The sequence below is a fragment of the Hibiscus syriacus genome, unplaced genomic scaffold (assembly GCF_006381635.1).
Source record: "Hibiscus syriacus cultivar Baekdansim isolate YM2019G1 unplaced genomic scaffold, ASM638163v2 tig00110580_pilon, whole genome shotgun sequence".
Classification (NCBI taxonomy): Eukaryota; Viridiplantae; Streptophyta; class Magnoliopsida; order Malvales; family Malvaceae; genus Hibiscus; species Hibiscus syriacus.
Genome location: NW_024062791.1, coordinates 200,912 through 219,996, shown reverse-complemented (window position 1 = coordinate 219,996; position 19,085 = coordinate 200,912). Strand labels below are relative to the sequence as shown.

General features: G+C 33.3%; 1 protein-coding gene and 3 pseudogenes across 1 annotated transcript; 2 read left to right on the top strand and 2 right to left on the bottom strand.

Moving 5' to 3' along the window:
- Nucleotides 1-1,369: 1,369 nt before the first annotated feature.
- On the top strand, nt 1,370-2,120 carry LOC120133463 (zinc finger protein 1-like). The gene is made up of 2 exons (XM_039150040.1): nt 1,370-1,409; nt 1,440-2,120. The coding sequence occupies exon 2, from the start codon at nt 1,444-1,446 to the stop codon at nt 2,086-2,088; it is 645 nt and encodes a 214-aa protein (XP_039005971.1). The 5' UTR covers nt 1,370-1,409; nt 1,440-1,443; the 3' UTR covers nt 2,089-2,120.
- A 3,444-nt stretch (nt 2,121-5,564) lies between these two features.
- On the bottom strand, nt 5,565-7,490 carry LOC120133416 (annotated as a pseudogene).
- A 1,071-nt stretch (nt 7,491-8,561) lies between these two features.
- On the top strand, nt 8,562-9,821 carry LOC120133415 (annotated as a pseudogene).
- A 3,387-nt stretch (nt 9,822-13,208) lies between these two features.
- Nucleotides 13,209-18,002, bottom strand: LOC120133484 (annotated as a pseudogene).
- Between the last annotated feature and the right edge of the window lie 1,083 nt (nt 18,003-19,085).

Genomic DNA, 19,085 nt, shown 5'->3' with positions numbered 1-19,085 from the left:
AGGATAAGTCTCTTTCTCTTCTCCTTCTATTTTCTTTTTCCTTTCAGTTTTTCCTTCTAGAAAATGCTCTAGATTTTGGCTTTCTCATCATCTGATTTTTTTGTTCTGTTCTACCCTTTTGTTGATATGTTGATGTGTTGTTGTATTTTATATAAAGGGTCTTCCTCTTTTTTTACTTTTTCGTGTTGCATATAAATGGAAAAAAAGGATATCTGATTTTCACTTTTTCTCTATCTCCTTTTTTGGCTCTAAATGCTTTGATCGAGGATGGTAGTTCAGCGGGGACAATGCCTTATCCCAAACGATGGTGATGCATGCAAAGGATGGGGTAAATGTTTTACCCCGAGGCTTTTTTTTCTTCTCTGTGGTGACCGACAAATTTCTCAGCAACAACTGCAGTCATTGGGAGTCACAAAATCACGGGTGAGCCTCTTGGTCGGGCGCGTGTAGGAACAATCGACACGTGGAGGCGACGAGCTTGGCTCGTTGTGGCAGACAGGTTTAGGCCAAAGCCCTAAGGTTCACTGCATTTGGGCTGTTGGATCTCAACAAATCTAACGGCCAGTGCTCCTTGGCGGCAGTTGGAATAGGGGAAACCCTAGGGTTTCTAATAACCTTGCTTTGAGTCTTGGGCTGTCGGGTTTGGGCCTCTTATTTTGGGTTGCTAATTGGGCCTCATGTTTTGGGCTTTTAATTGGGGTTTATGGTTTTGGGTATGTAACAGAAAAAGAAAAATAAAATGATTTAATGCCTTATATATATATTCAATTTAATTATTTAATATACATTAATCATACGTATTATAATCACACATCCATAATATATATACAACCACACATAACTAATATAAATGATTAACTCGTATCATTAATAATAATAATATGACCATATATAAATAATTATATATATATATATATATATAACCCAAACGAAGCTCGATTGAAACTCCAAACAAAAATGATTATCTACATCATCCCAATACAAGGAACTCGGCAAGATGAGCAAAAGCTATCTGTAGGGGTACTGAAAGCAAAACAATGCTAAAAATAAAATTAATACTAATTTTTAAAAGTATGAACACTATTCTACAAATAATTATAACATAAGTTTTAAATGTTTAATAACCTCCCGCCTCTTTCCCCTCTCCCTTTCATTCTTTATCTCTCTTACTTTGTTGAGATCTTCTAACTATAATATAATTACCCTATATATAATCACACTTTACGTATAAAACCTTATACATATATATTTCAGAATTGGATTGCATTATTAAATAAACAACAACATCAACAGTTCACCTCTCTTTCTATTTAACCCTTTCCTTCCCTCATCAACCCTCACGACAAACTAATTTCGCAACACCCAAAAATGGAGCCTTCTCTCCCTGAAACTTCAACCATCGTTTCACCATCAAAAGACCCACCGCCCACCCCTAGAACCTCCATGGATACTACCCCCAAAGAAGAAAAGAAACCACAAGTCAAGGAAGAAGATCATCTCGTATTGGACCTGCGCCTCTCCAATCAAGAATCGAACCCGGAGCTGAATTTCGTCGACTGTTTCAAGGTGGTGGACTCGTCCTCTGATCATGATCAAGATCAAGGTAATGAACCTGAGCCTAGAGTCTTTTCATGTAACTATTGCCAAAGAAAATTTTTTAGCTCACAGGCTCTGGGAGGCCACCAAAATGCACATAAACGAGAAAGAACACTGGCGAGACAAGGCCACCGGTTTCCCGGTGTCCATTTCGGTTACCCTAACGGTCGATATTATAGCATGGCTTCACTTCCTCTGTATTCTTCTTTTAACAAACCACTTGGAGTTGGAGAGCACTCCATGATCCACAAGCCGACTTTTGCTCCATGGCATAATGGATGGTCTAGACGGCCCGTTGATCGAACACGGGCAATCGAGCATCTTTCAATGGGGAGTTTGAATCTAGGGATTAGTGGCACTGCTAGATTCGATGGCGGTGTAGGGAAGTTTGGTCCAGCCAAGGAGGGAATGGGTGGATTTTTGTGGGATACTGTTAAGCATTTCCATGGTAAAAAAGATGAGTTGAAGCTTGACTTGTCTTTGAAGCTTTAAGCAATATACATAGTCTAGTTTCATTCTTCCTTCTTTTTTACTTGGATGTTTTTGTTAATGCATTCTTGACTTTGATTGATTTTGGAATTTTCAATTCTAAAAGTTAGGAAAAGAAAAAAAAAACTTTCCCCATTCTTTAACTAATAAGACGAAACTACTCGAATCCAAAACCTCCCAATAAACTACATTCTATTTTACCATTAAAACCGCATGATGAGTTCAATATATATTTTATTCTTAGTTAACAAGGAAATTTGTGTGTATATTAGTAACACTGTAGTTATTTAAATGATTAATTAATTATTTCATATTAAAATTATTTCAGATGATTTAATTGATTAATTAATTAATCTATTTATTTTTTATGTTTTTTCATTCTAATTCAAACTTCAAATTTAAAACTGTAATTCTGTAATTAATCGAAAGGATAATGAAAAGTTCGATGAAATTATTAAAAAAAGGGGATTAAAGATACATAGTCTCATCAAGTCATTGAACTATTGGGAAACATATGGTCCAAAACATTGAGTACAGAAACTACGTGTGGGATTACTTTTAGGTTGTCATTTTAGATTGTTTTTGTGTGTGATATTGTCTCAAATGACAATATATTTGACCTTCTTGCAGTTGAAAAAATAGACCATGAGATTCAACTTTTGATCAAATATTTGAGCTGCAAGGAAACAAAATTATATGTATTTTAAAATTTGTCATAATAGAAATTAATAATACGATAATGAAAAATTGAAGTGTCTATTGCTCTCAAATGAGAGTGTTTATCTAATATACTCAAATTTAAATTATTACAAAGAATTGATATTATCTAAGCGATTATCTAAATGAGACAATAAACAATTTTATTAGTATTTTACGATAAATATATATATATATAAAAGAATTAATATTATATAAGTGATTACGATCATTAATAATAATTAAAATATTGTGACTTGAAATAAGATCTCTGAAGTCTCGAGTGTAGATCCCAGACTACCCAAAAAGCAAAGGAGAAGAGATGAAGACGCCTGATCCATCTGCCATGGCTCGTGAGGGTGCTCCTTCTCTAATGGGTGTGATGGCCCTCCACCCGCTTTATCCTACAAGGACATAGTGTCAAAGACACCGGTCTCAATCTGAATCCAAAGCAGTTGACTTAGAGGATGATGATATCGAACTTCTTGAAAACGACATCACTCTTGGCTCCTCCAACGGCATTCCAACCATAGATTTTTCTGATCGAGTACAAACTCTTGCTGTCAAAAGCATGGATCTAACGCTCGTCGTCAAAGTCCTTGGACGAAGAGTTGGTTATAACACCTTCCATAATCGTATTTACGGTATTTGGAAACCCTCTCACCCTCTGAAATTAATTGATATTGAGAATGATTTTTTCCTTGTGAAATTTAGCGATCATGGAGACTATCTTAAGGTGCTCACAGAAGGACCTTGGACCATCTTTGGCCACTACATCACTGTGGAACCATGGTCTATCGACTTTCAACCGACTCAAGCTTATCCTAGTCGTTTAATGGCATGGATCCGTTTACCTGGACTCCCCATCACTCTTTATAAAAGAAGCATCATCGAAGCTATTGGAAATCAGGTTGGTTCTGTCGTTAAAATTGATTTCCAAACAGATAATGGTTGCAGGGGACGTTTTGCTCGACTAGCTATTAGCCTCAATCTTCATCGGCCACTGGTATCCAAACTTCTCATCAATGGTCAGTAAGACAATAAATAATTTTATTAGTATTCCACGGGATGTATATATAAAAAAGAACTAAACATCATCCATCAATTAAAGAGACGACGATAAATTCAAATCAAGAGATACTCGACGATGACAATCAGTTAGAATCATTATCTAAAAATAAGAAAGGAAATAAAATAAAACAATAAATAAAAGGATTATGATTAAAATAGAATAAAATGAATAAAATTGATTATATAAATTAATTAAGTTTATTAAATCCTATCCATGTAATTAGTAAAAGCGATAGATGGATTATTAAATTTGTTGGATGTAAATCTAGTTATGAAGTGCAAATCCAATCGCATCATTTGCCAACAAGAAAATGATGGTTGAAATCTTAATTACCTTGATTTCTCATCTATGTGACTATGTCGTCATGTCAATTATTATTGTACAAACCATGATTTTCCCAGGATCAAGTTGTAGACTAATAAGAGCAAAGTCTCACTGTTAACGACAGTTTAATTGTCATGGGAAGACCTCAATCTCCCATTAATTATGGGTTTTGATAAATTGACTAAGTGGTTTAGTTTCGGTCTTAATTGATCAAATTAAATGCGTGTATATATATTGGGAATGTGAAAGACCCATCTTTCCTAACCACGTGGCGAAAATCGGATGGACTGTCAAATCTTGGTGTTGGACTGCCTTTATCCTTTGTTGTTCTTTGAATTTTGCCTCTCCATTAAGGAACACTTTAAAATTCTTGGTTTGAAAATGATGCATGAAAAACGTGGAGCTATCATTGCGCGGAATTAGGTGAAAATACTCAGCGGCAACGTCTTTCAATAATTAAAACCAAATCTCTTTGTTTTTTATACTCCCGCGTCATTTAAATAAGGGTTCATGCAAAATAACTATACAATTAAACAGTAATAATCAAACACCAAATCTAAATGAGATGATGATGTCATATTCGACGAGCACGGAAGAACACCGTTAACGTATCATTAAATTAATTTATAAAACGTTAAATTATAAAATATTAAACATATAATTATAAATTAATTAAAAATCTAAATATAATTTAATTAAAATACAATATTTATAAAAACATTGATTTTTATAATCTTATTTTAATTATAATTAGATCAAATATTAATTTAAGAAATTTATAAACCCTAATTTATTTTCATAGCTTTTAAACTTCCACCGTCGCCACCACTAGTATCATCTTTTGACGCTGACGATCGACAAAGACTAAATCGAAAGCAAAAGATGATACAGTGACGGTTACAATAGCAGCGGTGGCTTCAAAACAATGAAAATAAATTAGGGTTTATAAATTTCCCAAATTAATTTGATCTAATTATAATTAAAATAAGATTATAAAATCAATGTTTTATAATATCGCATTTTAATTAAATTACATTAAAATTTTTAACTAATTTATAATTATACGCTTAGTACTTTATAATTTAATATTTTATAAATTAATTTAACGGTGCTCATAATTAACGTTACTCATACAAGCTCGACGAGCGTTGTAGAATTTTTCATCTAAATGGAAAGATTTAAAAACAAAAATCATATGCAAAGATTTCATGCAAAATAACTATAAAATTACACGCACCTCAAAAGTAGTTCCATGCTTGCAATATCATAACTGATTTTCAAGGGCTGCCTTGATATTTGGTAAACGGCAAGTAATAGATGCAAGAGACAGCATCAATGGAATTACAGAAAGCTAGTTTCATCTCTAATCAAGCTTTACAACAATGACAATCTTCTAGAGATGTAGGCACAGCCAAAAATTGGAATAGCAAGTAATTATTTTGTTAACGAAAACAGCAAAAAGTCAGCATGAACATGGCAAAAGCATCTCTATTTCTTCTCAACACAAGATTTGACAGTTTCCAACCATCTAATGAACTCGGTTTTATCTTTGTTTCCCGTGTATTCGTGCAAGAATATTGCAAGTTCACCATTTATACTTCTTTCCTCCAAGAATTCATAAAGTGAGTCCTGCAGTTCTTCATCCAATTCCCTGTAATGACCACAATGAAAACATAGCCAAAGAAAGTAAGAAACGAGCCAACATACACCATTCCGATAGATGCTGCAAAAGGAAAGAAGATTTTTCATAGTAGGATTGTCAAAAGGTGTGACAGTTTTAAGACAAACCAAGTCTTCTTTTCCTTTTGATTTTCAGCTGTCTAATGAAGCAAATAAAGCAAACAAATAAAGTAACATACTCGAACTCGGGACCCAAGTAAGGATAACCGGGTTTCCTATTATGCTCACGAACATAAATTCTTTTTATCTCTACCGTATCTGGCCAAGCTGAGCACGCGATCTCCAAGTTATTACCATCACCCCCTTAGAGCTATTGACAAATTAAATGTCATATGGAGCTGCTCGGCATCCTGTGTCTCACCAGAATTAGGGACAGGGACCGACCCATCAAACATGGTTGCATCAATCGTAATATTCTTTTTCCCCAAAATTATTTTCAATCTGATCCATTGCTCGCCCGGTCGGTCATCAACAGTAAAGAATTGAATCTGGTGATAGGCTGCAGTTAGGGTCAGAAATCTGGATGAGAAGGGATTATTTAGTTTAATTTTCGTGAACTACAACATATGGTCGAAAACAAAATATAATCAACTATCATCCAATCATCCGTACTTGCAACAACCACGAAATTTCAATAAGATCTCAAAATGTAAGTTTTTTAGATCGATCAATTCAACAAACTTCCATTGAAACTACCGAACGCTTCCATGAAAAGTTAAAGAACGGAAAATATTAATTTAGGCTCCTTCATAACGAAATCAAATTGAGAGCTTAATCGTACACACTAAAATATAAATTTTAGTGTAATGCAACGAAAGAGTGATATTAAAGAGTAAACTCTTACAGCCTTACAGGTGTTTTATATTATCCTCGAGTAATGACAACATGGGAGAAACCATCCGAATAATCTATTACGTTGGGAAAATTTGTCCTTTTATAAGATTATTCTAATAAAATTACCATTACGTTTATCCAATACCAATAGACAAATAATGCAAAAGCAAAAACCCAGCCAAAAAGAAATGAAATATAAAACTTTAAAGGACCCATCTAAATCTGATGTTGATGCCCTAATCATTCGGGTCTAAGTTACGTTACCCACTTAATCTCGACCTCTTTTCCTCCATAAACCCGCCATTTCCATTTTTCACTGTGTCGGCTGCACCTTTACTGTTTGTCCACAATGATCAAATTTAATATTAATTAAAATTAAAACAATATTTTCATCACTCAAATAATTATAACAAATGAGAATTTACATCGATGGTTACATAATCTATAATTAAAAATTTTAATTTTAATTTAATTCAATAAAATAGTAACGTTAATAACTCGATCTTGTAACCACTAGATGGCATAACCAGGTTCTCAGTTTCAAATGTGTGCTGTATTTAAGTAGTATCACATTTAATCTATTTCAAAACAATGTTTCAGAGTGTGTTCCTCGTTTATGATAATGATTGAAATAATTAACAAGTCGAGTAAACTTTTGAATAACCAATCCAATTAGAGCCCTAATTAAATAAAAATAATTTATGAAAAAAGAACAAGTAAGGGGTATTTTTAGACTCCATTTATTAATTAACGCTTAAATTAATTAATATCATCTTACCTGGCTGGTCCCATCCTCCATCGCTGCACATAAAATGAAAGATCATCAAATAGATGTTATCACACATTCACACTTTGTCCTTTTAAGAATATAGAATTATACGCTACACAAATTATTAACGTTAAATAAAATATGGAATTCATTTATTATATATTATTTTTTTAAATACTGCTTTTATTGTAGTAAAAAAGTATGTATGATCCTACGAAATATGATGGGTTTTATTTTATTTAGAAAAAAAAAAACTAGCAAATAATTTAGAAACCCATCTGCCCACGGTGCAGCACATTGGATCATAATGACCATTAGTTATTTTATTCCCAACTCCAATCCCTATTTTTCAAAGTTTGGATTACTTGATTATTAAAAAGAACAATATATATTTAATAATTTTATTTAAATGACAAAAAAACAAATAAATTTTAAATATTTATACAAATCAGAATCAAAACATATGAAACAAAAAATAAATAAAATAAATATATCATTAAAAAATATTTAAATTCAAATGTGAAAATATTTTATAAATTGATTATTTCTTTTGTTGCCCTCGTGGTTTTAAGACTTCGTTTTGATTAAATCAGATCGATTCAGATTGTACACTTAATTTTAGTGCGCGAGTCTCCCAATGAAAATTTTCTGCATACATAATAACTCAAACCCAAGACTTACTTAAACGATATCAAGATGTTTAAGTAAAAATATTATATAAATCGATTAAACTTAACTTTGTATTTAAAAATTTTCTAAAATTTAAATATATAAAGCTCATGAAGAATTTAAAAACAATAAAATAAGGAATTGGGGGCAGCGCTGCCACCCTGAAGATTCTTATTCTCTACTCTGCCATATTTAAAAAAGTTAAAAGCGGAAAACCGTATTCAATGTTAAAAAAAATCATTTTCTCTTTTTATATTATATTATGTTAGCACTTTGCAGTCATCTTCTTCCTCAGTAACCAAAGTCTATCACTTTCATAAAAGAAAAACTGGGTAACTCTGAAAAAGAAAAATGTGTGTCGTAAGAACTCGAGTTGCGTGGAAATAGGATCTGTACCAGTGTATCTGAATGTGTATGATCTAACTCCAATTAATGGATATGCTTACTGGTTCGGACTCGGTGTTTATCATTCTGGTGTCAGGGTTAGTTTTCCTACACCTTACTACTATCAACATTCGACAATTAACTTTCCTTTTTTGGATCTAAAAATGGTTTGGATTTCTTTTTCCTACTAAATCTTTGGAAATGGTTAGATTTTGTTTCTTCATTCTTAGATCCAAGAAAGAAAGTTGAAAATCTTTAGCTGAAGTGAGCTGGCAGAAATTATACCTTTTTATGCCTTCCTTTTTCTGCTATTGTTTTTAAACGGCTGGGTAATTTTTTGTTTGTTTTCAGTTCATGGGGTTGAATATGCGTTTGGGGCTCACGAATATCCAACAATGGGATATTTGAGGCAGAACCAAAACAGTGCAATGGGTTCACCTTTAGGAAATCAATTTTGATTGGGAAAACGGAGTTGGGGACTGCAGATGTGAGGGGAGTTATGGAGGATTTAGCTGATGAATTCAAAGGAAATGCTTACAATTTAATCACCAAAAACTGAACCATTTCTGCAACGATGCTTGCATCAGGTTGACTGGGAATCCTATCCCAAGTGGGTTAATCGCCTTGCTAGAATTGGTAACACTTCTTTTTTTCTTGATTTCATTCAGTGCAAACGTGTTTTTTCATCCAATTTTACTGTTTTAAGTTGTCACGGAAACTGATTTCTCTGGATTGGGTTGAAAGTGTCAACAATGAAAGAATTTAGTCAGTCTTATGTTATCCGGATGAATTTATAAATTTTAAGAGAATCAATTCGATAAAATTTTGGATGACGATAGATTATCAATAAAAAAAATAAAAAATATTTAAATAAAAATTTTAAATTTCTAGGAGATAATATCTCCGTCAGCTATCCTCAGTCCATCGTTACTTGGATGATAATGTTGATGATGTGTTGTTGATTTGGTAGGGTTCTTCTTCAACTGTGTTCTTCCGGTGACTTTAAATGCAACCAAAGTGAGGCATCACAGAATCGAAGACAAATCTTGTGAAGGAGAAAAGAAGAAATTGACAAACGATTCCAACAGATTCACGTCATCTTCAACCTCTTCTTCGAACTTATCGCCTTCGAACACTCAATCACAGACTCGGGGTAGAAGCCGAAGTAGACGCTCCTTCCCCTTCTTCACCATTGATTCTTGGTCTCATCATCTTGATTATTTTTCTTTTCTTTGAAAGCAGATCATCTGATTGATGATGGTCATCAGTATTTGGGACAGTTCCATTGAACCAGATCCTCAAAACAGGGGGGGGAAATCTGTACATTTGTAAGTTTATCAATTCTTTATAATGGCTTCTTTTGGTATTTGAAGCCATTTGAGTTAATGGCCGAATTAAGACCATCCCAATTACCATCGTCGATCAATCAGGTCATTGTTATCTGTAATAAAAATACATACATTCGAATGTTTGGTTTAGTGATTGATGGTTTTTTCAAAGAATTATGTAGAGTAATAATATAACATCCTTGTAGTAAATCAAGGACATATGTTTCCCATTTAACCTTTTGAGTAAGATTGGAGATTCCACTTCTTTCCTTAAACTGGTATATGTAAAAACATAGGATTGTAATAACTTTAATTGTTAAGAAATTATTATTATTTGTTAAAGTTTCGAGTTTGAGCAACTATATATGCAGGGTTCGAGCATCTCTATTCACCTCAAATTAATAATAATAATAAAAACCAACGTGATTTCCACCCTTCCACGAGTTTAGCCTGATTAAATTTCAAGAGTTATGCAAGTAATAATATGAAAATTGATTAGATCCATATTTAAGGCTTAATATAAAAAATTGTCTAAACTATACCTTGTTTCTATTTAGGTGCTTGAATTATTTTTCAGTCAATCCTAATCCATATGCCTAATATTATAAACATTATCATTTAAGTGTTCCGACCATAGCAGTCGTTAAAATAACTATTAAATAACACATGTCGTGTTTATATTTTTTTGAATTCTTTATTATTAAAAAAAAAATTTTATTTTAAAAACATTATTAAAAGGCAATTCTTCAAGAAAAAATTCCAAATTTTAATCAATAAACTTCTAAGAATGCAGTGATTTATCTTGTCGGATGCTTAGTCAATACCAGTCAAATTTTATCAACAATATTGTTCCATTTTAGGAACATATATAAGATTCTTACTTGAATGTCTATTAAGATTCTTGCTTGATATCAATCTTTCTAAAGTGTCAATCATGAAGTCGAAACATTATTTGCTCCTTTATTTATTTATTTATGAACATCCATTCTTTTTCTTCTTCCTTTCACTTTACAGTGGAAAAGATTTTATTAATGCAATTTAATTTCATATTCTGAAAGGGGGAAAAGAGCCTATAGAACATGACATTTGTCAAATACAATTTGAGCCCCACATATTTGACTTAACCTCTGGTGTTAAGATCACATTTAACCATTTCCAGTATAAGACCTCCACATTTAAAATGTCAAGATATCATGTTGTTTCTTTAAGATAATTAATAATAATAACCCCCAACACACCATAAAACTACCACAATAACCTTTTTAACAACTGCACACTTGAGTAATGATGTTATACTTTACGGTCGCCTTATATATATACATTATTATCATTCCAACTATTATACTTAACACCACCTACCATGAAAAGCCGAGACCGAAAATATCTTTAGGAATTAGAAGAAAGGATTACAGATGCCAAGATTCGAAGTTTTTTGGACGTTCATCTATAAGAGTGACTATGAGAACTAGCTGACTAAACCTGGGTTCTGACCTACTTTTGAGTTTGCCATAGTTTGATTTCTGCTTGATTTTGTTAGTTGTCCTAGAAGACAAATGCATCCTTACAAGGCCACTCAAATCCTCCAAAAAGGTCCCCTCTACCTTTTCAAGTGAACATCAAGCAGTCATTAGAAGCAAATGAATGGCGGACATTCCAGCATAAGGGTACCATCAAATTAACTCTTACTGGGATGACCACTTGTCTTAAAGTGAATGGATGTATGCAGGCATATGGGCACAAGGGAAAGCATCCAACTTATGCATCATGTATGCACCTGGTTAACTCCAAATCATATGCTCCCAAAAGGGTTACCTAAAGTTGATTGTCCAAGACAACTTTCAAGTACTTTTCACTAGCGTGATATGTAACCCATCAAGCATAAAGCTTATTAAGGCATAAACATGCAAGGCAGAGCTGTTTCTATCAGACATGTTTCATGCTAAAATTTGGCAGATCTGATTCAATTGACACTAGGAAAGGTAAATTTTACGAAAATTCACATGATGCTTACCGAACTTTGTCCAACGGATTGTTCAGTGGTGCCCTTAGGAATTATTTTTAAGTTAAAATGCTGGTGCCGATGACAATCCAATGTAGCACACATAGACGATGAGGTTGATCTTGACAACGCAATATGAAAGAAATATAACCAAATTTCTGCTGTATCTGATGATTCAATTTTGTTCATAATATAAATCATAATCCAACAGTTTTGAATATCAAGACAAATACAATTCAATACTTGAGATTATCTTCTGCATATATGTAACACGAAGAAATAGCTTTGAGATTATCTTCTGCGTATATGTAACACGAAAAATAACATTGGAAGGTATGTTTTAATGTAAAAATATATAAAAGATAAGCTTGAGAACATGGTGCTGCAACTTGAACATTTCCTAACAACAGATTATTCACATCAAATTGTTATTACATAATGCAAGCTTAGGCAAACTTTTAAGTCAACTAGTCTTCTCCCAGAAACAAAGAAAAGGGGAAAAATCATGTAATGCTCTAGAAAAGGGACCAAACAGAGAAGCCTTAAACTTTAAAAAGAACCCGTATTTATACCGAATGGAGTTCATAGCTGAGAATCAAGTTGACCAAAGCTAATAGATTTTAGCTCTGCTTCACCTGCATCCATTCTACGAAGTTGTCCAGGATCAACGGCCAAGCAAGGTCCGATATAATACCAAGGTCCGGGAAATATATCTGCTAATATCAGAAGGGAAATGCAAGCACTTGCTCAGTCATTAACATGAGGATCTCAGACAAGACATATGGCTCTGATAACAGGGTTACTATGCCAAATAACAGTACAAGGATGCATGTAGCAGTTAAAGATTATATTAACTACAATATTATACCCTTAATTTCTAGTTCTCTATCCTATCTGATGATAAATAATAGAAAAAAAAGAGTAAATGTATCCATACATTGAACTGCAAAGATCAATGATTTCCTACCATTTATACTGTCCCATTTTTTTGGGTTCAAAATAGTCCCAATTCTTATGCTAAAGAGAGTTAATCTCTGTATTGTTGCTCTATATTTGTGAGAAAGTGCAGATGAAAGAAAACACCAAGATAAAAGAGACCAATAAAACTCTCATGAAAAAGGATTCAATTATAACCACAACCTGCAGGGAGAGAGAGCACCCTTTAGTCTTCTCTATTATTCTAAAAATATGATAGGGCGATCCTGCTACACACCACCATCACTATTATGTCTTTGTATAAATAGTAAGAACGTCATCCAAAAGACACTAGTACAATTGTATAAATTATCCCAAAATCTTCTTTTAATTAAGTGATCTCTGTGTGAGCATGGCAAATAAATTAACCGAATTATTTTCTCACCCTATTTATTTCGTGGCAAATCTAAACTTAGGGAACATTAAAATTCCATGACAAGCATCAACTTTGAAGTACCCTCGTTGCAGAATCGAAAAAAGCCCATCCATTGATCCAAGTTTATGACCTTATAATCGCTCTGAATCTACATTAAAAACAACCATGGTATGAGCCTCATTTATTTTTGGACAGAAGGGGTAACTTTTTTTTTGATAGAAGAGGGAGACCTCATTAAAAACCCCCTTCATACTCAACGAAATAATTCTGTTTCGTCGAGCATTGGAAGGAGGAAAGAGTGTCTCAAATTTTATTGAACAATCATAAAATTACATCATAGGTAACACCAAACCTTACTTCAACAAAACCAAACAATACAAAACCTCCCAAATCTAACACATAATGCCTACACACAGCCCCTTTAGAGCCAAGAAATTAAACATTTAAATCATATTAATCATATTTTCTATACAACTTTTGTAAGTCCATCAATTTAACAGACATTTTAACACATGCAGACACACACACATACACAATCCTAAAAGATAAAACTGAAATGAACTCACCCCACAATAACAAATGAATTTGTACCTGTATAAACAGAAACATAAAAGAGATGAAAGTATAAACAACTCCAACCTATGAGGTCAATGAATAAATGTCATAACCCACCTTCAAATACTCAATAAAATAGTCAACCTGTGCACGGAATTGGATCCTAAAACAAGATCCAGCAATTGACATATGCTTTCTATATCAATACTCTTTTGTTTCTCCTCTGCAACCGTGAATTAGAGAAAGTTAGTAGGAGATTAAGGAAAAGGGACAGTGTAAGAATCCAAGCTACATGCCACAATATTATCATAATACCTGTCAGGCAATAGCAGAATGAATAGGAATAGAAATCCTCAAGTTTGATGGTCTCCTGACCTATTTATAATATAAAAAGAGAACATCATCACTTTTGCAGACATTTCCACCATAATTATCTTACAGTAAACAAGTTAACCTCAGGTATCAAGCAGTTTCAGAGTTTCTACCTCTTTTTCTAGCTCTGGTAGGGCCTTCCTTATTTTACTTACATTATCAGCCCTCATGCTTTTAATCCCCTTCGCCATTCCTCCTATAAAGATAAGGTTCAAACGTAATTTTCAACAGATAATTTAACTACAAACAATGTATAAGAACATAAAAAAGAGAGAGAACTTGGGATTTAAAGAATCATTATATTTCTAGTTATAAGATACAATGCATCAGCCAACTATAACCAGACTGCTATGACACTCTTAATGAGGATCATACTATATGAAGAAATCCTATCAACGTAATTTTTTTTAGTAAAACTAAAAAGTTTTCACAACTCGTGGAATTCATGATCAAATCACAGATATTGGAAATTGACCAAAACGGTACAATAAAGAACCAAAAATGGTAATTAACAAAACCATAGATGACACAGAAATCCATGCATCGCCATACAGCCCCATGGATAGGCAACCTAGAAAAGGAGTCCTGGAAACTGATTTTTCTATATGACCATGCTATGATAAAGAACAAAAATAATCAGAGGCATAGAAACATATAGCAATTCATTCAACCAAAATATAATAGATCACATTAACAGTTAAATTATAAAAGTAAATGGAGAAGGTAATCCTACCAGGGTAAAGTATCCTTGCTTTTCGGCTTTCATTTTCTGACACGTGCACAATTTTCAACAGAAAAGATTAGGATAAAAGCTATAAATGAGTTATTGGACGTGTTTATATGACAGTTACCAAGCAAGCATCAAGATCCTAACATCTGTGTGATCAACTTCCATTCGGAACATAGAGTTTCAATTCCTTCCGGGCTGTTCAAATAATGTATCATAACATTAGAATGCTGCTCAAAATAGTCAAGCAGCACTCATTCCATGAAGATGATACTAATATTTAATGCACAACACTAATAATTATAAAAACTGTAATTGAACATGCAGCTATCAGCATCCTTATTTCAGCTTTGTATGAGAATCTTCACACGGTATTAAGTATTTCTAGAACAAGTTAAATATTTTGTGCATGACCCCTGAACTAATTTCATTGTCATTTGGACACTTCTATTCTATGCAGCTATGACTCTTCAATTCCTAGTACCCACATCCAACATATCTGACATACGCAGTATGGAGTTCCAGCCTTCTAAGAGAAAACTTAGAAAAGATGAAACCAATTCTTGTTAGAAATAAACATATATCTGGCACTTACTATGAGTCCGAGCAACATAGAAATTTAACTAGTGCAAAAAGACCAGTTAGCTTGACTTGTTAGCTATTGGGTTTAATCCATCATCAAATCATTCCATAGGTAGATACAAGCAGATTATCCTTTCAATTCTCTAAGAAGAAAGCTTGGGCTGTGTACCACAGAAAAATTTAATATCAACTCATTACGCTTCCCGTTCGAAAATAAATCCTAAATTACAGCTCAAATGAAAGAATCTGTTATGCTCCAACACTTGGTTATGTGAAACCATCTTTTGTCACTATTGAAAATGTCAAGAATTTAAACCTTTCCGACAAATAATTTTGAAATTTGAACTTAATTTGAAATTTGAACTTACTATCATATATATTGAAAATCAAAGAAGAAATCTAACAAACATATACTGTTGCTTGTATGCCCTAAACTCCATTCAAGCAGTCAATCAGCATATCATTTCTAATCTAAAGATTTGAACTTCATAGCACATTGGCACTTGGTCATAATGAGCTCACATCAGATTGTGACTAGGATCCCTATCATCTACATGAAGATAAGTGTGCATTCAATTTGCACTAAGCACAAAAAACAAGATAGAATATGTAGGTTGGATGACATTGCCGGAAAAGTAGACAATTTTAAACTAAAAAAATATTTTAAAAGGGTTGGATGTAACATATTAGTAGTTATGGAAAATCCATATCAAATAACAAAGGTCAGAAGACCTATTTCCCCTTAATGTAAATACCAAACCTACTGAATTGCATATTCCACTAACACTTACTCAATCATACCGGAAGACCTATTGGCATAATAAAAAGGTTGTCATCCGTTCCATCTCTTTTGAAGATGCCTTACTTGAAGCTGAGAAATAAAATAAATGTCAAGTCATTAGTTACGAAACCTTAGACAGCTTAATCAATAAATTTGAAAAACAAATAACTTTAAAGCATTCCAAACCATTGTCTACAGTGAAGTCTCAAGTTGATGACAATAGGAGATCTATGTCATCTTTCAGAGTAAGCTTTGGTAAATAACATGTTAATTAGAGGCCAAGAACCCTCGCATTGTCATGATTGGCATCCTGGATTGGAAAGCATCTTGGTATAGCATATTAGATTAGGAACTTAAAAGTTCATATATTTTTAAACAATGAAGCAAATAAACCCAAATGAGTACACTTTCATTTTGTTATAATCCCCATTTTAATTACAACTTCCACTTGTTTCAGGACAAGTTCATATTTCATATCAGTCTGCCTTTAATTCTATTAGAGTAGAAAACAAATTGGTAACTGATTATCTCCTATCCTACAATGAACTACTAATACTATCTCTAGCTTCTTAATTAAGAAAATCTGCTAACATAATCAAATCTTGATGGGATAATCTTCTAAACTTATTTGATTGCTTTTCAACAAATTCTTATTTCTTGTTCCTCCAAGCATATTATTCACTATTCTCACTTTCTCAGTTTCCATTTTCATATATCGAAATATAATCTTTTATTTGCTTTAACCTTAGGTGAGAACCCCGTCTTGCTAACAGGTGTACCATACATGCAACATTTATTGATAACAAGATATAATTTCTTCTCAGTTATGGCCAAGGATTTTGCTTCAATTTTCAACTTCTCTTACTGAACCCAAACACGCTATTAAGATTTAACTACCTTAAGATTGCATTCGAGCTATAATCTACCCTTAGGATTTTGCTTTAAATTTCAACTTCTCTTACTTGCAATTTTTTTCACGCTAATAAGATTTACCTATCCTAAGAAGACCGATCAAGCTATGATCTAACTTGAGGATTTGCTTCAATTTCAAACATATCTTAAGATTTAAGTCCTAAGAAGACTGCATCAAGCATAATTTACCCTTAAGATTGACATGTATTCTCCTAAGATTCAATCGCGTTTGTTCTAAAGACTTATCTTCTTTTTTTCTTCCCATTTTCCTACTTTTAAATCATTCCTTAGGGAACTATTTCAAAATCAAACCCCGATCCAATTGCTAAGCTTAACTTTGCTAGATAGCTCATTATTATCCACAAATACTAGAATTACACAACAAAGCAATAAGTTACTCTGTTCTTTCTTCTACAAATACACGATCTTAAATGATCAAACTGAATTGCTTTATTTAAATCAACCAGAGAAATGAAAAAGGTAACAAATTAACAATCTAACAAACAGCCAAATTTTGAAACAACAAAGAAAAAGGAAGAGAAAATCAAAAGAAAAAATCCATCTCCATCAAAAATTGGAATTAAAGAAGAATGAAAAGAGAAAAAGGGAAGTACCGAAGCGAAAGAGATCGGATGGAGAACAATAAATCGGGTTGGTTGAATTGGTTTGACCCGTTTTTTTGGATGCGCATGCAGACCGACGCATCATAAACGTAAACGAGCCCAGAATAAATCGAAGCTTCGTCGCTCAGCAATGTTACAACAAACAAGTTTCTCATTTTCTTTTAAGGATTCGAAGGTCCTCTGTTCAATGAAATGAGATTGTTATTTTTCCCAAAGGAAAATGACTTTCATTTCCTTCGTTCTTTCTTATCTTCGAGATGAACTATATCAATGGTCACCTAATTTTAAGATGCTTGTGTTTTTTTTTTAAATAAAAAATTTACATTTCGACATCATGTTAACGTAAATATTTATTTTCTTAATCGCTAAATTTTTTTTAGAGAAAATCGTCTCAGTGACCAAAAAAAAGTTATAATATACGATTAACCAACTTTTTTTGGATTTGCCAAAATGACCAACAAATCGCAACGCGAATAAAAATCGCAACGCGATCCCCAGAATCGCAAATCAGTTTCCAGAATCGCAACGCGATTCTGAAAATCGCGATGCGATAGTACAATTCGCGCATTGCGATTTTCCATAATCGCAACGCGAATATGAAAATCGCAACGCGAACACATAATCGCAACGTGTATCCGTAAATCGCAACGTGTATCCTAAATCGCGCGCGTATGGGTAATCGCAATGCGTATCCGTATATCGCAACGCTATCCGTAATCGCAACGCGTATCCGTAAACCGCAACGTGTATCCGTAAATCGCAACGCGTATCCTAAATCGCAATGCGTATCCGTAAATCGCAACGCGTATCCGTAAATCGCAACGATAATCCGTAAATCGCAACGCGTATCCGTAAATCGCAACGAAATCCGTAATCGCAACGAGAATCTGTAAATCGCAACGATAATCCGTAAATCGCAACGAGAATCTGTAATCACAACACTGAAATTTTGGGTATAACACTGAAATCATAACTAAATCCCTAAATCGCAACTCATTCCATCTCCATCTATCACCTCTCTCCGGCGACATCCGTTCCTATATCCACGACATCCTTCCCCATCCGGCAACAGGTCTTAGTTTCGCATCTCGTTTGTTTAGTTACAACCATGAAATCATCTAATGTTGATCATGTTTGGATAGATTTGTGTTTTGGAGGGTCTGGGATAATGTTAATGTGTTTTTACAATATATGCCTTTACCCAAAATCTTCAACTAAAATTGTCTTACAAAAGTTAACTATGAAACTCTAATGCTACGTTTCAAATAAATTGAATTTAGAGCCCCTAAGTGGATTTAGGCTATCTTATCAGAGAAATGGTAAAGTTTATTTGTTACCGACA

What these genes read in the sequence shown, in the direction of transcription:
- LOC120133463 (XM_039150040.1), top strand. Translation starts at nt 1,444, where the DNA reads ATGGATACTACCCCCAAAGAAGAAAAGAAACCACAAGTCAAGGAAGAA.